This window comes from Salmo salar, chromosome ssa19, assembly GCF_905237065.1.
Source record: "Salmo salar chromosome ssa19, Ssal_v3.1, whole genome shotgun sequence".
In the NCBI taxonomy this organism is placed as follows: domain Eukaryota; kingdom Metazoa; phylum Chordata; class Actinopteri; order Salmoniformes; family Salmonidae; genus Salmo; species Salmo salar.
The window spans coordinates 381,163-399,277 of record NC_059460.1 but is presented as its reverse complement, the minus strand read 5'-3'; the positions used below and the strand labels follow the sequence as shown (position 1 = coordinate 399,277).

At 44.5% G+C, this 18,115-nt stretch overlaps 1 protein-coding gene and 1 long non-coding RNA gene across 3 annotated transcripts in view; one reads left to right on the top strand and one right to left on the bottom strand.

Annotated features, from left to right (window-relative positions):
• LOC123723761 (uncharacterized) overlaps positions 1-15,504 on the top strand; it is a 34,976-nt gene extending 19,472 nt beyond the window's left edge. Inside the window, exon 5 of the long non-coding RNA XR_001322394.2 lies at positions 15,185-15,504. This is a non-coding gene — a long non-coding RNA (uncharacterized lncRNA). The remainder of the gene's footprint in view (positions 1-15,184) is intronic.
• LOC106578247 (transmembrane protein 204) lies at positions 944-13,446 on the bottom strand. Of its 2 annotated transcripts, none has more exons than XM_014156900.2 (3): positions 12,330-13,446; positions 11,461-11,611; positions 944-2,258 (listed from the first exon to the last, which is right to left on the bottom strand). In XM_014156900.2, the coding sequence occupies exons 1-3, from the start codon at positions 12,627-12,629 to the stop codon at positions 2,014-2,016; spliced, it is 696 nt and encodes a 231-aa protein (XP_014012375.1). In that variant the 5' UTR covers positions 12,630-13,446; the 3' UTR covers positions 944-2,013. The 2 variants fall into 2 exon arrangements, with proteins under 2 accessions (XP_014012375.1, XP_014012374.1); XM_014156899.2 differs by having other exon boundaries at positions 11,461-11,616; positions 12,335-13,444.
• Positions 15,505-18,115: the final 2,611 nt, after the last annotated feature.

The following is an 18,115-nucleotide window of genomic DNA, read 5'->3' as shown; positions in this document are numbered from 1 at the left end:
ACCTCCTCATGCTCCAGGCTGCCATACTGCTCGTGGTACCCCTGGAAGAGCCCCTGTGTGCCTCTTCCTCCACCTCCTCTGTCTGCTCCACCTTCCAAGCGCAGACTCTCCAGGTGGCCTGCAGCTTCTGGGCATGGTCAAACACCTCGTCCCTCTTGGGCTGCAGCTCCTCTGCCTTATCAATGATGTTTGTTAGTAAGCCAGAGCATTGGTCCAGTCTTTCCTCCTTAGCCAGGAAAACGTTCTCCAGCTTGGGCAGGTTGTCAGTTTTTCCCCTCCAGTTAGATGTGAGAGACATATTGCAGTAATTATATTAATAAATTAAGACAATGCATCAGAATCAAACTTCAATCTTAGGTATCATGTCTTCTTACCTGGGCGCAGATCCTCAGGTGCATGTTGTTCAGAATCATGACGAAGCGGTCATCCATTCCAGGGCCAGCCCCAGAAGAGTCCTCTGGGGTAGCAAATGCTGTTTGTCGTATGCGAGTCATGCAGGGTATGACTATGGCAGGGGCAGCCATAGTGGCCAAATCCAGGGCAGTGAAGCCAGGGGGTGGGCAGCAAGTGTTTGAACCAAAACAAACCAATTGAACCAAAACAATTCAGAATTGGATTCTTTGACCAAAATGATCTATCGCCATGGTTAGTTGGCAACACTAAGCAAAATGGAATTTTGATAAAAAGCTGGTGTTAGGAGACCTAAGTTAGGATCAGCTGATGACTTACACTGCAATTCATGCCAATCTAACACAAACTTCAATGACACTTCACTCTAAATTGTCTACTCTAAATCTACTCTAAATTATGGTTTGTGAAGTTTTGCATGGGTTTTTACTTTGTGTTGCCAATATTTTGTCTTGCCACAAATACCAGAATTTATAAGAATCCTGGACATCCTGCACAATAGAACAGTAATTTAAAAAGACAACACTAGACATTATTGCATTTGTCTTATTTATTATTATTTTCATGCATACTCATTGAAAGTGACTACTCCACAAACGGCTGATTTCTTTGCAGCAATATGATATAAGATCATTATTTTAATACAACTGTATACAATTAATTTAAGTACATGTACCACAAGTGAGCAGATTATCAAAAGGAAGTGTCCTTACCAAATGAGCTCAAATGTTTATGGTATTTACTATTTCTGTTGGGCCATCTGAAATCATCAATGACTGTACATAATATGAATGAATGTCCTGAGGTCTGAGGATCTGAGCAAAATGTGTTGTCAAATTGCCATTAAACACCCTTTGCTGATTTGGATAGAAGAATTAATGTGCGTACACTTCACTTGACAACACTGTGTTCTCAAGATGAAGGTAGAAATATGGTACCTAATCGACAGTTTTTAAGTATACTTTGAATGGATTGGATGGGGTTATCTCAGTTTCAAGTCGATGCTAACTAGAGAGTTGTAACCTAAATCACTTTTAATATTAAGAACAATATAAACAATATGCAGGAAATATATGTTATTACATAAGTATACATAGAACAAAACATGTCAAGATCCAGCTTGATCTCTTCCAGGGTGTTTTCAGGGGGTGTTGCTGAGGAAATACAAATTCTCTCTCTACAAATTCTAGGTCAAACAAACCTTCAAGCACACCTTTGAGTAATTGGCTTACAGCATGTCTACTAAAATGATACATTCACTACAGCTTATGGTTTTTAACACTGACTTTTCATTCATCATTTTAGATGGATGTTTTATGGAGAAACTATCCTTGCAGCAAGGAGCATTACTCAGTCAAGGACAGCATTTGGGTCCATGAGTCATTGTACATGATAGCCATCACGTGAGAAGATGTAGAACTGTACGACAGTGAAAGCATGTTAGTCCAGCACCGGTAGAGTCACGTCAGAACAAGTGTCTTCTATAGAGTCATTCATTGAGGCACCTGGTCGGATAAGAATATGAGGAGACAGTCAGAACATTGTCTGTTCTTCAGCATGTTAGGTAGTCCTTATTGACGAATGGGGGTCAGGGCTCAGGGGTGCTCAGCAGGGCGACTCCACATAGTCGTTGTCGAGGCGTGGGTGGAAGTTCGATGCCAGCGAGCGGCTGATAACAATGACACGGGGCGTGAGGCAGTCGTCGCGGCGATGCAGGATGTTCCAGATGAGCATGGCGGCGGCCAGAGTGGCCAATAGGCAGGCGGCGATGTCCACGTAGCACGAGTAGGACAGGTGCGTGTACGGGCCGATCCGGTAGAACGTCACCAAGCCGATTACCAGCACAAAACCTGGGGAGGGAGAGATAGGGAAGGATTAATTCAATGAGACCTTAGTCATTTAAAACAAATACTGTAGCTCCTCAAGTGCCTATGTGTATTTTGGTCTTCATCTCAAACAATTTATTAATTGAATTTCTTTAACAGTGACGTTAATGGAGAGGGGATGTAAAATCGAATCTCACTGTTGCTAACTCTTCTAAAATCTTCACGATTCATTCCAGTCAGCATTTACAGTATATCAGTAATTTCATCACAACTTAAAAGAGCAATAACAATCTATGGGTTTTTTCTCTGGGAGGTCTTCTGAGATTTCAGCATCAAAGGTAACACAAGGAAATGTCATACTTCTCACAAAAGCTATCCAAATAAGTTTTAAGGCCATTCTAATGCCTTATTGATTTAATCTTAAAACACATTGTTGTAGACTACGCCACTATGATCCAGGTCAGAAAGATCACAAAAGAGAGAATACTATTCTCAACATGAGTCAACTATTTCAGTGTTCATCAACAAACTTTAGCTTTCTGTTTTTGCCTTTTTTTGGTCAAAATCACACTGTTAAGGTTTGGATATGAATTGGTGAAATAACCCCAGGGGGAAATGTAACCCTGTCCTCCCAACCAACGATGTTCTCCCACAAAGTATGACAACATTTGTAACTTATATTAACCATCATCCGCAATGGATTGACCACTAACCTAGATCTCAAAGAGGAAGTCCATTTCATGGATTTAAGTAATGCCTGGAGTCAGTCAATAGTTCATCAACAACACTCATCTGGTAGCATGTCCAATCAAGAGTTGGTATAAATAAAGGCACCAAAAATAATTGCTGGAAAAGGGGATGATGGCCCATTAGGATTTGAATCAGTCAGTTTCCTGTGGCAGGTCAGAAAGCCAGTGCCAGTGCTGGACTAGTGTTGAAATGTTGTGTAATTGGCTCTCTCTCTCTATGGGTCATTCCGATTCGTTAGCCGGTCTTTGTTTATGAGAGGATGTCAGTAGGTAATTGTATATATGCCTCTGTGACTTATGAGTGTGTGTATGTGTCTTATGTGAAGGTGTGTCTGCATTTGAGTGCAAGTGTTTGTCCGTCTGTGTGTCTGCCTGACTCCTTTTCTAAGAAACCATAAAGCCCCTCACCTCCCCAGTCCTGGGGCTCCAGGCTGGGTGGGCTGTGTGAACCGCTTTTTTTTGGCACAGTCTAATCTCTCTGGCTTCCTTCCTCTTCTTCCTCTTTCCATCCTTCCTTCCTTCCCCCCTCTCCACACCCCCGCTTCAGGTTTGCATATTGGGACGTTTGACATTATCTATCAGGCAGTCTGAAAGACACTGACAGGGCACTACCTTGAACTTTTTTAGAAGGAGTACCGTGTGCGCCTAAGTTGAAACATTTTGCCGCGCCCAGAAATGTTTGAGCACAAGGAAAAATATTTGAGGTAATAAAGCTAGAATCTAGAATTTTTCTAGGCGCACTGGTGCTCCTAATTTCTAATTCCAGGTCGCACAGCAAAATATGTAGCCATATGCAAGTAAAATGGTCTCACTATAGAGCCCCGATTGACTGAACCACTTATTATCTTATACTAAGTCCTGGAAATTCACTGACCTTACTGATTACTGCTTGTCCTTACAATTCATCTCCAATTGATATCAAATGAAAATCTAATCAAACTTTATTTGTCACCTGCGCCGAATACATGTGTAGACCTTACCGTGAAATGCTTACTTACAAGCCCTTAACCAACAGTGCAGTTCAAGAAAGAGTTAAGAAAATATTTACCAAATAAACTAAAGTAAAAAATTATCAAAAGTAACACAATAAAATAACAATAACGAGGCTATATACAGGGGGTACCGGTACCGAGTCAATGTGCGGGGGTACAGGTTTGTCGAGGTAATTTGTACATGGAGGTAGGGGTGAAGTGACTGTGCATAGATAATAAACAGCGAGTAACAGCAGTGTAAAAAAACAAATGGGGGGGTGTCAATGTAAATAATCCGGTGGCCATTTGATTAATTGTTCAGCAGTCTTATACCTTGTGGGTAGAAGCTGTTAAGGAGCCTTTTGGTCCTAAACTTGGTGCTCCAGTACCCGTTGCCGTGCGGTAGCAGAGAAAACTGTCTATAACTTGGGTGACTGGAGTCTTTGACCATTTTTGGGGCTTCCCTTTGACACCGCCTAGTATATAGGTCCTGGATGGCAGGAAGCTTGGCACCAGTGATGTACTGGGCCGTACACACTACCCTCTGTAGCGCCTTACGATCAGATGTCGAGCAGTTACTATATCAGGCGGTGATATAACCGGTCAGGATGCTCTCAATGGTGCAGCTGTAAAACGTTTAGAGGATCTGGGGACCCATGCCAAATCTTTTCATATCATTCCTAAACTATGTCATGCCTGAATTTACTTACCAGTAATTTTCTATTAATTGAATAGTGCTATGTAAATAAATGCCCTCAACTTAATTTGCGGTGCACTCAACTGTGGTGTGAAGTCACCCACAAGACTCAGAGATCCCGGCTTTCAAATTCCCTGACTTCTTAGCCTATCGCTTTTGACTTGCTTTTCTATCCCTCCAGAAAGAAGCACATTTTCCCCTGGTATATTTCGTTTTAGTCGTGCCAGTGCCCCGTTGTGTAGGGGAGACACAACTGCCAAGGCCACAGTTTGGGCATAGTGCCAGCTGTAACCCCCCCGGCTTAAGTGCAACAGAGTTTAAACCTGAATCTCAAACGCACATGAATCTCTAACCTTTGACCCTCTGATCTTGACTCTCTCCATTCCGTCACACATTCCTGAGCATATCAGTCTCAAGGGGTGAAAACGGCCGGTGTTATACTCAGCCAAGGCTCAGACCTGCTGCCGATAGCAGTGTTGAGATATCACTGAATGGAATTGGATATTGTTATCCCACTGTCTGCATGTGATAGCTGAGGTTTTTGGCTCATCTGAAAACTCAAACAGAGCATTCTTTCCCGAGAAAGACTGGCTGCTGGTAAAAATAACTCCCATTCACAGCAAAGAGAGAGAGAGAGGCCAATTCTCAGTGGGGGAGGAGAGGAATGAGGGATGAATTGCTGAGTGATGGAGGTATACTAAACTGAACCGAACTCAGGAAATGAAGGCCTTTTACACTTGAGCCTAGATTAAGTGAAGGCATTGGGAATGCTGGGAAGTCACTGAGCTTGCTGGTTTTAAACATATTGTAAATAATGTCAAGATTTTTTTCCCAGTGGAGATTACAGTCATGAATTGCCTGGCTAGGCTGCGGGACAGTGCATGTGCATTGATTATTCAAATATAAAGTTAACAGGCATTACCCCAGGATTCTTGAAAATAACTAACGTTTATCAACCAATCAGCATCCAGGATCCCCACCACCTTTGCCATCAGAACAGCCTCAATTCGTCGGGGCATGGACTCTACAAGGGGTCGTAAGTGTTCCACAGGGATGCTGGCCCATGTTGACTCCAATGCCTCCCACCTTTGGGTGGTGGACGATTCTTTATACACACGGAAAACTGTTGAGCATGAAGAACCCAGCAGCGTTGCAATTCTTGACACAAACCGGTGCGCCTGGCATCTACTACCATACCCCGTTCAAAGGCACTTAAATCTGTTGTCTTAAAAATCCTTATTTAACCTGTCTTCTGCCCTTTATCTACACTGATTGAAGTGGATTTAACAAGTGACATCAATAAGGGATCATAGCATTCACCTGGTCAGTCTATGTCATGGAAAGAGCAGGGGTTCTTAATGTTTTGGATACTCAGTGTATAATAAGGCATTGAGGAGCCTTGGGAACACTGATACCTAGTAACCATTGTTATCTCTTCTGCTATGAAGTCCTCACCAAGGGTCATCGCAAGTCATCTATTGTTTTGCTCAGTCTTGTTGATCAAATATGGTGAAGTCTTCAGATAGTGGCATTTGAGTACAAAGGAAGATGCCATTTTTCCAGCAGCATGTATTTTTAGCTGGTGGAAGTAGGTGTGTGTGTGTCTGTCTGACTCATTAGTCGTGTCACTATTCTTACTAATGTCAACATGTGTGAAGGGCGTTTATAATAGACGGCCTGTTTTTGAAAACAGCTACCAACGACCGCCCTAGATATCCATACCTAATTATTCTGCCATTGTATTAAAGGGATTATCCACACCAAACACCTAATTCCTATGATTAACCGTGTTAAAAAACACTAGTGCAGAGTATGTTGCTATGGCAACAATGAACATTTCCCACAGACACACAGGGCGCATTGCGATATGGTACTTGAAGGAGAAACTGAGTTGAATAATTTGGTACACTGTTTAGATTGAGCACATCTAAGCAAAGTATATACTTTTTCATAACGATATGAATGGATGGATGTGTTCTAGACAAGAATGCCCATACCATCTATTGGCTGATTTGTTGATTTGGAGTGCAGGTAATTGTTTTAAAAGCGTTATCAAATGTAATAGTATGGTATGCCCTATCTCCAGTGACAAGAAACATGTACAGTGCATTCGGAAAGTATTCAGACCACTTCCCTTTTTTCACATTTTGTTACATTACAGCCTTATTCTAAAAGTTATTAAAAAAAAAAAAAAAAATCATCATTAATCTATCCACAATACCCGATAATGACAAAGCAAAAACAGGTTTTTCGATTTTTTTTTTGCTAATTTATTAAACAAACAAAAAAACATACCTTCTTTACGTTAGTATTCAGACCATTTGCTATTAGACTCAAAATAGAGCTCAGGTGCATCTGGTTTCCATTGATCATCCTTAAGATGTTTCTACAACTTGATTGGAGTCCACCTGTGGTAAATTCAATTGATTGGACATGATTTGGAAAGACACACACCTGTCTATATAAGGTCCCACAGTTGACAGTGCATGTCAAAGCAAAAACCAAGCCATGAGGTAGAAGGAATTGTCCGTAGAGCTCCGAGACAGGATTATTAGAGCTGCTGTCCTGCCCAAACTGAGCAATCAGGGGAGAAGGGCCTTGGTCAGGGAGGTGACCAAGAACCTGATGGTCACTCTGATAGAGCTCCAGAGTTCCTCTGTGGAGGTGGGAGAACCTTCCAGAAGGACAACCATCTCTGCAGCACACCACCAATCAGGCCTTTATGGTTGAGTGGCCAGACAGAAGCCACTCCTCAGTAAAAGGCATGACAGCCCACATGGCTCTCAGACCATGAGAAACGATTCTCTGGTCTGATGAAACCAAGATTGTCCTGAATGCCAAGCGTCACGTCTGGAAGAAAACCTGGCACCATCCCTACGGTGAAGCATGGTGGTGGCAGCATCATGCTGTAGGGATGTTTTTCAGCGGCTGGGACTGGGAAACTAGTCAGGATCGAGGTAAAGATGAACGGAGCAAAGTACAGAGACATCCTTGATGAACACCTCAAGAGCGCTCAGAATGTTCACCTTCCAACAGGACAATGACCCGAAGCACACAGCCAAGACAACGCAGGAGTGGCTTCGGGACAAGTCTCTGAATGTCCTTGATTGGCCTAGCCAGAGCCCGGACTTGAACCCGATCAAACATCTCTGGGGAGACCTGAAAATAGCTGTGCAGCGACGCTCCCCATCCAACCTGACAGCTTGAGAGGATCTGCAGAGAAGAATGGGAGAACCTCCCAAAATACGTGTGCCAAGCTTGTAGCGTTATACCCCAAGAAGACTCAAGGCTGTAATCATTTTTTTTATACACACTGCTCAAAAAAATAAAGGGAACACTTAAACAACACAATGTAACTCCAAGTCAATCACACTTCTGTGAAATCAAACTGTCCACTTAGGAAGCAACACTGATTGACAATACATTTCACATGCTGTTGTGCAAATGTAATAGACAACAGGTGGAAATTATAGGCAATTAGCAAGACACCCCCGATAAAGGAGTGGTTCTGCAGGTGGGGACCACAGACCACTTCTCAGTTCCTATGCTTCCTGGCTGATGTTTTGGTCACTTTTGAATGCTGGCGGTTCTTTCACTCTAGTGGTAGCATGAGACGGAGTCTACAACCCACACAAGTGGCTCAGGTAGTGCAGCTCATCCAGGATGGCACATCAATGCGAGCTGTGGCAAGAAGGTTTGCTGTGTCTGTCAGCGTCGCATCCAGAGCATGGAGGCGCTACCAGGAGACAGGCCAGTACATCAGGAGACGTGGAGGAGGACGTAGGAGGGCAACAACCCAGCAGCAGGACCGCTACCTCCGCCTTTGTGCAAGGAGGAGCAGGAGGAGCACTGCCAGAGCCCTGCAAAAGGACCTCCAGCAGGCCACAAATGTGCATGTGTCTGCTCAAACGGTCAGAAACAGACTCCATGAGGGTGGTATGAGGGCCCGACGTCCACAGGTGGGGGTTGTGCTTACAGCCCAACACCGTGCAGGATGTTTGGCATTTGCCAGAGAACACCAAGATTGGCAAATTCGCCACTGACGCCCTTTGCTCTTCACAGATGTAAGCAGGTTCAAACTGAGCACATGACAGACGTGACAGAGTCTGGAGATGCCGTGGAGAACGTTCTGCTGCCTGCAACATCCTCCAGCATGACCGGTTTGGCGGTGGGTCAGTCATGGTGTGGGGTGGCATTTCTTTGGGGGGCCACACAGCCCTCCATGTGCTCGCCAGAGGTAGCCTAACTGCCATTAGGTACCGAGATGAGATCCTCAGACCCCTTGTGAGACCATATGCTGGTGCGGTTGGCCCTGGGTTCCTCCTAATGCAAGACAATGCTAGACCTCATGTGGCTGGAGTGTGTCAGCAGTTCCTGCAAGAGGAAGGCATTGATGCTATGGACTGGCCCGCCCGTTCCCCAGACCTGAATCCAATTGAGCACAACTGGGACACCATGTCTCGCTCCATCCACCAACGCCACGTTGCACCACAGACTGTCCAGGAGTTGGCGGATGCTTTAGTCCAGGTCTGGGAGGAGATCCCTCAGGAGACCATCCGCCACCTCATCAGGAGCATGCCCAGGCGTTGTAGGGAGGTCATACAGGCACGTGGAGGCCACACACACTACTGAGCCTCATTTTGACTTGTTTTAAGGACATTACATCAAAGTTGGATCAGCCTGTAGTGTGGTTTTCCACTTTAATTTTGAGTGTGACTCCAAATCCAGACCTCCATGGGTTGATAAATTGGATTTCCATTGATTATTTTTGTGTGATTTTGTTGTCAGCACATTCAACTATGTAAAGAAAAAAGTATTTAATAAGATTATTTCTTTCATTCAGATGTAGGATGTGTTGTTCCCTTTATTTTTTTGAGCAGTATATATACATTTCCAACTATTTCTAAAAACATGTTTGGACTTTGTTATTATGGGATATTGTGTGTAGATTGATGAGGGGGGAAAACTATTTAATTCATTTTAGAATAAGTCTGTAACGTAACAACATGTGGAAAAAGGCAAGGGGTCTGAATACTTTCCGAATGCACTCTAGCTATGATGCGTTCCTACACAATTTACTAATTTCACAGACGGACCATATCGAAGTTAAATTATGGGGAAAATGTGTATTTTACCCACAGATAGAACATAGGGTTTCACCAAAATGACAGGAGTTTCATGATTTTTATTTTGGGGGTGCATTATCCCTTTACCATGAGAGACACTTTATAGCATGCCAAACAATAGTTTGGCTCAGTGGGTTCTTTTGGAAGGGAATCAGTGATTATTAGGGTGGGTCCCATCTAAGACCTTCAGATAAAAGTCCCGGTGTTGCCTGCCGAAGAAGCTAGCGTCGAGAGGGGACCCTTTATTTGCCCCTGTTCCTGGACATTCTGTAAACAGGCATAAAAGCTAGGCCAAGCTTATCTGGACAGCAGCTGTCCCCACCCTATAGCATTTTTCTACCAACTAACCCAACACACACACGAACGCGCGTACACACATATACACACACACACCCTCACTTCCAGAACACAGTCAGTCCCTGTCGAACTGTCTTTCGTGTCTGCTCTCCCTTCTTTCCACCTCTGCTTGGGGTTTGCATAACAGGTAGTCGCAGGCATTTCCTCGTCCTGTGCAGGGATATCCTGGCGCCCGACAGTCGCTCGCTGGAACTCTGGCCGGCCCACCAGCCCAGACTGACGGCCTGCTATATTTAACCATCAGACCCTTGGATGCTGCGCCTGCTGTGCCACAATACTGCCCGGGGCTGACATCCCTAAACAACAAGCTGTGCGCTCAACAAAATGTGACAACGTCACACTTCCTCAAAAGGGGCACTGGGACAAGCCATGCCCACACTGCCGCACAGCCCCCTGGGATGGATGAAGGAGAGGGGTCTTGATTTGCCCTTACCGCCCACCTCCTCTCCTTCTTCCCATTGCTATTCCTGGTTGTTATCGTCTTTAATTGATTTTGCAAGAAAATTCCTTCTTGGAACGATAAGGGCCGATTCTAGTCTTTTTTTTCCCTTTAATGTTTCCTAGTCACCCCCCCAGTTTGGTTGCTCTGGATTTATTTATGCTTTTTGTCCTCAAGCCAATCCTCAAAGCTCCAAGGGTTCCTCTTTTGTGCTCCACTGGGGAACAACAAGGGACTTTTATGTTTATTCGCAGCAACACACTGTGACCATTTTAAGATCTGAGGAACGCTCAGAAAAGCCTCAAGCGACTCTATTGAACATTTTAAAGTTGAAATAAAAAGCCAGACACGTGCAATAGGTGTTTTATAGTGTGGTTGTCACTCACTTATGTTTAGGTGTCTGCTGGCCTCCACACTCATTAGTGTTTTGGAAAAATGGAACAAAAATGTCCATGGCATGTGTATTTTTATCAAATTTCACATAGAATTCAACTCTGTGCTTGACCCGCTGCAGTGGTTATGTCCAGGCTTGTAGGTGTCTGGTTTCCACTCTACTGGGACTGCCACATCTGGCTTCTTGTCTTTGTGCATCATGTCAGAGTCACAGATACAGTATAGGCCAGTGTTACCGTTTCTCAACAATTTTTTGTGCCAATGACTGGCAAGCTATTGCCCTTCCTTCCCTTTTTGGAGGACTGCCGACATTAAAAACTATCACTTGAGAAAAAATAATAATAATCATGTACACCTAACGATCTCAGGGACCGGTAAACCTCATCCTAGGGACCAGTGCCGGTCCGCGGACCAGAGGTTGCTGACATTAGGCTAGGCTATATGTCATGTTGTGCAGTGTATTAAACATATTGGTGTGGATGTATAGTACTCACTGGCCAACTGGAAGAGTGCGGCGATGGCCTCCTCCCACCACTGGGAGTCCTGGGTGACAAAGGGCAGCTCCATCAGGCCCAGCAGGAAGATCAGCTGACCAGCCGTCAGCGCTACCGTGGCCATCAGGTTACACGCTCGCATCATGTCAAACTGCACTGGAGGGAGGGGGGGGGGGGGGCAGAGAGATAAATTATGAATATGGCAAATTATTATCTCAAACTAAACCAGAGACATTAGGGCAACATCATGTGATGACACCTGTTGATATCAGAGTCCAATGTGTCATATCAAATAACCACTGATGAGCTGAGCTGATCAATGTCATTACAATGATGCATCTTTGTGTGTAGCCTTTATCAAGGGCTTAATGAAATGATGGATTCACTGCAAATCAACATTGTTTTTGCATCTGTAGACAATGCCCTATGAGTTCTGAGAGTTATTTTTGTTTGTTATTATTATTGTTATTTGTTATCACTGAATGAGGTCCCCTGGACTGCTGCTGCTTGTTATGCAGCTGGCCTGGGGGTCAGGATCTTGCTGCCTCTGGTTTTGCTATTTATTTATTTAATTTTATTTAACCTTTATTTAACTAAGCAAGTCAGTTAAGAACAAATTCTTATTTACAATGACAGCCTACCCCGGCCAAACCCTAACCCGGACGACGCTGAGCCAATTGTGCACAGCCTGGAATCGATCCAGGGTCTGTAGTGACGCCTCTAACACTGAGATGCAGTGCCTTAGACCGCTGCGCCACTCAGGAGCCCAATAGGCCTACAGTATCCATCTACCCATACATGCACATCAATTAGGCGCACTCTTAACTAAGGGTTTTGGAATGAAGCACACTCATGAAACACAAACACACATTACATTTGACGGTGCTGCGGGACTCCTGGTAGCCTGCGTACTCCGAGCCCCAGCCCAGACCCTCACACGGCCTCTGAGTCCCCTGACCTCTCCTCCCGCCCCCCCCAGCCCCAGGTTCCTCCCCGCCCCTCTCTCCTCCAGTCATGACGGGGCACATCCTCCACAGCCCCACGTTGCGCTTGCGTCCATCCTCCAGGGCCTGCAGCACCCAGCTGGGGGTGAAAGCTGCCACGTTGTTGAGTACCAGGGACAGCAGGGCCACCATCACCGCCACCGCCACCAGCCGCTGCACGGCCATGCACCGCTGCCCGCCCGCCACCTCTCCCTCCCTCACCTCCTCCCTCTCTTCGTCCCCCTCTTCCTCTCCCGTGCTGCCCTGCCTCTCCTGGGCAGCAACACCAGCGGCGCTTGGGGCACCCCGGTTCTCCTCCTCCTCCACTGCCAGTCAGCTAGCGGCTAATGCTAACCCCAGGCAGTCGTACCGCTGAAGAAAAAAGGGAACGTGTTGTTAGCTCAGCTAAATAACATCTCCGTTCATCCTCATTTGTTTTTGGGGGTGGATGTGGGTTGGTTCAGCCTTCCTCCTCGGAGTGCACAGTGGGCAGGCGGGGGTTAATCCGACCGACACCGAGGTCCATTCCACTGGCTCTGGTGACTGGCTGCAGCTTGACTCTCGGTCTCGAACCTCGCCTCACTATTCTCTCTTCAACTGTCTCTTTTCCACTTTTATCACCCCTTTTCTCTCCACTTCTGATTTCTACTGGCTGCCCTCCTCACCGTTGGTTCTCTGCAGTTTCAAGTTATTTTCTTCTCTGTGTAGGCGCCTGTCTCTTTTTCCCCTCAGTTTCTTTCTTCGTTCTTCTGTTTTTTTCTTCAGACTCTACACCAGGGGTAGTGGGAAAGTGGAGAAGCAGAGTAGAGCAGCAGAGCAGATCGTCTGGATCGTGTTGCTAAGGGCCAGTGGCTCACTGACAGCTCACCGAGGCTTAACCAAGAAAGGGCTTTGTCAACTGGAAGAGCGATCTCTCACTGCGCAAGCTCTAGTCTTCTTCTGACCCTCCTCTCGCTCTCTCTCTCTGGGAAGAGTTGGTGCTCCTGTTTCTCTCTCTCTCTCTCTCTCTCTCTCTCTCTCTCTCTCTCTCTCTCTCTCTCTCTCTGGGAAGAGTTGGTGCTCCTGCTCTCTCTCTCTCTCTCTCTCTCTCTCTCTCTCTCTCTCTCTCTCTCCCTCTCTCTCTCTCTCTCTGGGTAGAGTTGGTGCTCCTGCTCTCTCTCTCTCTCTCTCTCTGGGAAGAGTTGGTGCTCCTGCTCACTCTCTCTCTCTCTCTCTCTCTCTCTCTCTCTCTCTCTGGGAAGAGATGGTGCTCCTGCTCTCTCTCTCTCTCTCTCTCTCTCTCTCTCTCTCTCTCTCTCTCTCTCTCTCTCTCTCTCTCTCGCTCTCTCTCTCTCTCGCTCTCTCTCTCTGGGAAGAGATGGTGCTCCTGCTCTCTCTCTCTCTCTCTCTCTGGGAAGAGTTGCTGCTCCTGCTCTCTTGGTCTATGGGAAGAGTCGGTTCTCCTGGTACAGCTCAGTCCCAGCGGTCAAAAAAGGATTAGAATAAAGGGTTCAGGGTGGGAGATATCAGTCTGTGGTTCCAACAGGTTTGACCAGACAACTCCCTCCCTCACTGTGTGTGAGAATGTGCGCTCCTGAGACTCACTCAGAGAGGACAGCCCATAGAGCGTTCCAGATGCTACAGCTCTTCTTCTGCCTGTTTGTGTGTGACAGCGACAAACACACTGGCCCCCACAGCCCGACCAGCAACAGGATGCATTTCCTGATAGGAAAACGATCAGAGGGGGGCAAAAGGCTCTGTCCATTTTTCTCTCCTAAACCCTCTCTATCTGTCTGTTTACCTACTCTCTCTCTCTGTCTTTCTCTCTGTGTCGCCAAACCTACTATAGTTATTTTCTGGCTCTGAAACATCTGTGTAAGACGTGGATTCAGAGAACGATAGAGTCGTGGGGATTTGAGGGGCTGTGTTTGTATGGTCTGTGGCCATAGAGAGCAGGCTTTTGGCTGCCAGTGCAGTGCTACATAACATGGGTCTCTGCAAGGCAAGCTTGGCCTCATTTTTCCCCGCCAGTGAGTCCCAAGGCCCCTAGAGATTCCGGGAATTTCCTGTTGCCTAACTTTAATAAACAAACCCACATCTGTATCAGCTAAAGAGAGAAGTTGGAGGAGGGGGAACACAAATAGGGTCCAGATGGGTTTGGAATCTGGAATGGTGGCTGAGTGAATGTGGGATTGAGGTTGACGTAGATGAGAAAGAGAGCGAGAGAGAGAATAAGTGTGTGTGTGTGTGTGCATGCATGTGTGTTTGTGAGAGAGTTGAGTTGGATCTCCCTGCAATCATTCTTCTATGCCTAATCCCCCGTAGCAAGCATATATCCAAGGCTTGGCTTCCTGCCCTGAGCTCTGGGTCTGGATTCCCACGCACAGATTCATACCGCTGTCTGTGATTTAAATCATTGTTTATGTGTTAAAGCGGTTCAGAAGAGATTTAGAGATGTTGATTTGGTTCGATGTTGAAAGTGGAGCTTGGGCAGTGTGCCAGAAATCAATGGCTGACCTGTATATGCAAGAAATCAAATAGCTATAACAAATACTTTCAACGTTTTACTGAATGACCTTGAATCAGAAAGGAAGTGGTTTACAATGTTTTCCTTTTTCCAATGCTATGTTAGTCAATAGTTTCCATTCTCTATTGCATTATGGTTGCTGATCTTATCTTATTCCTAATATACTTTATCAAACAAAATGTCTCCCTCTAACGTCTATGATCAAACAACATGTCTCTCTCCTCTTTCTCTGCAGTGAGGCAGAATGGGAGAACATGGCGAGGATGTGGTCCGAATGTGTCTGGGGAACATGGGTAATGCCATGGCAGTGTGGGCACTACAGGAGTCCGAGACCGAGCCTAAACTGGAGGCCAGGGTGGCAGTACTGGCCCTGCAGCTGGGCATGCTGGTAAGAAAACCAACCAAGCAGTAGGTGATCATAGCATTTAATGGTGGCTTCACCTCATTTTCAATGCATTTCCTTAGCCAGGTATTGTCATACCTGGTACATAGAGTAAAATAATGGTCAATTATAGGTTGTTTAACCTGTTGTGGTATAGGGGGCAGTATTTTCACGGCCGGATAAAAAACGTACCCGATTTAATCTGGTTACTACTCCTGCCCAGAAACTAGAATTAATTATTAGCTTTGGATAGAAAACACCCTAAAGTTTCTAAAACTGTTTGAATGGTGTCTGTGAGTATAACAGAACTCAAATGGCAGGCCAAAACCTGAGAAGATTCCATGCAGGAAGTGGCCTGTCTGAGAAGTTGTGTTTCATCTTGGCTCTTTTTATTGAAGACTGAGGATCTTTGCTCTAACGTGACACTTCCTACGGCTCCCATAGGCTCTCAGAGCCCGGGAAAAAGCTGAACGATATCGAGGCAGCCTCTGGCTGAAACACATTATCGCTTTTGGCAAATGGCCGATCAGAGTACTATGGGCTTAGGCGCGTGCCCGAGTCGACCGAATGCTTTATTTTCTTTCGTCTGTTTACCTAAACGCAGATTCCCAGTCGGAATATTATCGCTTTTTTATGAGAAAAATGGCATAAAAATTGATTTTAAACAGCTGTTGACATGCTTCGAAGTACGGTAATGGAATATTTAGAATTTTTTTGTCACGAATTGCGCCATGCTCGTCACCCTTATTTACCCTTTCGGATAGTGTCTTGAACGCACGAACAAAAGCCGCTGTTTGGATATAACTATGGATTATTTTGAACCAAACCAACATTTGTTATTGAAGTAGAAGTCCTGGGAGTGCATTCTGACGAAGACAGCAAAGGTCATAACATTTTTCTTATAGTAAATCTGACTTTGGTGAGTGCTAAATTTGCTGGGTGTCTAAATAGCTAGCCCTGTGATGCCTGTGGGCTATCTACTGAGAATATTGCAATATGTGCTTACACCGAAAAGCTATTTTCGGACATATCGAGTGCATAGAGGAGTTCTGTATCTATAATTCTTAAAATAATTGTTATGCTTTTTGTGAACGTTTATCGTGAGTAATTTAGTAAATTCACCGGCAGTGTTCGGTGGGAATGCTAGTCACATGCTAGTCACATGCTAATGTAAAAAGCTGGTTTTTGATATAAATAGGAACTTGATTGAACAAAACATGCATGTATTGTACAACATAATGTCCTAGGGTTGTCATCTGATGAAGATCATCAAAGGTTAGTGCTGCATTTAGCTGTGGTTTGGGTTTATGTGACATTATATGCTAGCTTGAAAAATGGGTGTCTGATTATTTCTGGCTGGGTACTCTGCTGACATAATCTAATGTTTTGCTTTCGTTGTAAAGCCTTTTTGAAATCGGACAGTGTGGTTAGATTAACGAGAGTCTTGTCTTTAAAATGGTGTAAAATAGTCATATGTTTGAAAAATTGAAGTTTTTGCATTTTTGAGGTTTTTGAATAACGCGCCACGGGATTACACTGGCTATTACGTAGGTGGGACGATTTGGTGCCACCTACCCTAGAGAGGTTAAAGGATGGCATATCACTATTTATTCAATTGTGAAATATGATCAATTTAAAGTAATAATAATAATTTTTAGCATTTTGTCTTATACATTTTTATTGTATTATACAATATTTCCATGTACAAAGAGCTGTATTGTAGGCTCCTTGACTAATTTCCTCATTATAATAAAGCAGTTGAACACAGGAAACAAGAGTGAGATTAAATCACTTACAGACACAGAGCTCAAACTGAAGATGCAGAATTTAGTCTGTAAATGTTCACCCCAAAGGGACAGCAACATGCTGTCACACATTTGTCATGAGACATCATAATGATTTTTTTTCTTCATTTAACCTTTATTTAACCTTGTTGACTGGGCTCCATATTAAAGGCCCAGTGCAGTCAAAAAACAGATTTTTTTTTTTTTACATATTCATTTTTCCACACTATGAGGTTGGAATAATACTGTGAAATTGTGAAAATTATGATAATGCCCTTTTAGTGTAAGAGAAATTGCTCTTGCTAAGAATATATTTTTGCTTGTTTTTGACCATTGTAATTGCTTGAATCACAGTAAGTTACTTAATTGTTACCCAGAAATGATTTCATATTGAGATAAAAAAAAATGCCTGCATATTTATTATAATAATTAGGTTTGTGCTTACATTTGTCCCATTTCACACATATGAACTGGAAATGTGTTTTTTGCATATCCCACTCCCCTTGAGACACCCTCGGAGAGTAGGGTCACAGCCAGGGATCAGCCATTATTGACAGCGACCCTGGAGCAATTAGGGTTACGTGCCTTGCTCAAGGGCACATCACCAGATTTTTTTCACCTAGTCGGCTCAGGGATTTGAACCAGTGACCTTTTGGTTACTTGCCTTGCACTCTTACTCTTAACCACTAGTCTATTTGACCATCAGATGGGAGTGTTGTCTGGTTCTCAATGTGTATTCTACAAACTGCGAAGGGAAACGGAACAAGTAGTCAGAGCAATTTAAAGAAAAAGTAGAAATGGAATTAGGCTGAAGTGAAGCAGAGATAGGAGGGGAAGGTTCAGATGGCCCTACTGTGAATTTAATTCAAATCACTGATTGGTCTATACTAAATGGTAGATAATTGTATTAATTAGTATTAATAGATCATTTCATTAATATTGCCTACTTTCAACTTTGATAACTGATTTCCAACAGAGAACTTTGTCAACCTTTGACTTC

Bases quoted from the DNA above. Each gene is read 5' to 3' on its own strand.
- LOC106578247 (XM_014156900.2), bottom strand. From the start codon at position 12,629: ATGGCCGTGCAGCGGCTGGTGGCGGTGGCGGTGATGGTGGCCCTGCTG. The intron at 11,612-12,329 runs GTGTGTTTGTGT...CCTCCAGTGCAG, and splicing joins GCAGCACCGTCAAATGTAAT to TTTGACATGATGCGAGCGTG. The intron at 2,259-11,460 runs GTGAGTACTATA...CTCCCTCCCCAG, and splicing joins CGCACTCTTCCAGTTGGCCA to GTTTTGTGCTGGTAATCGGC.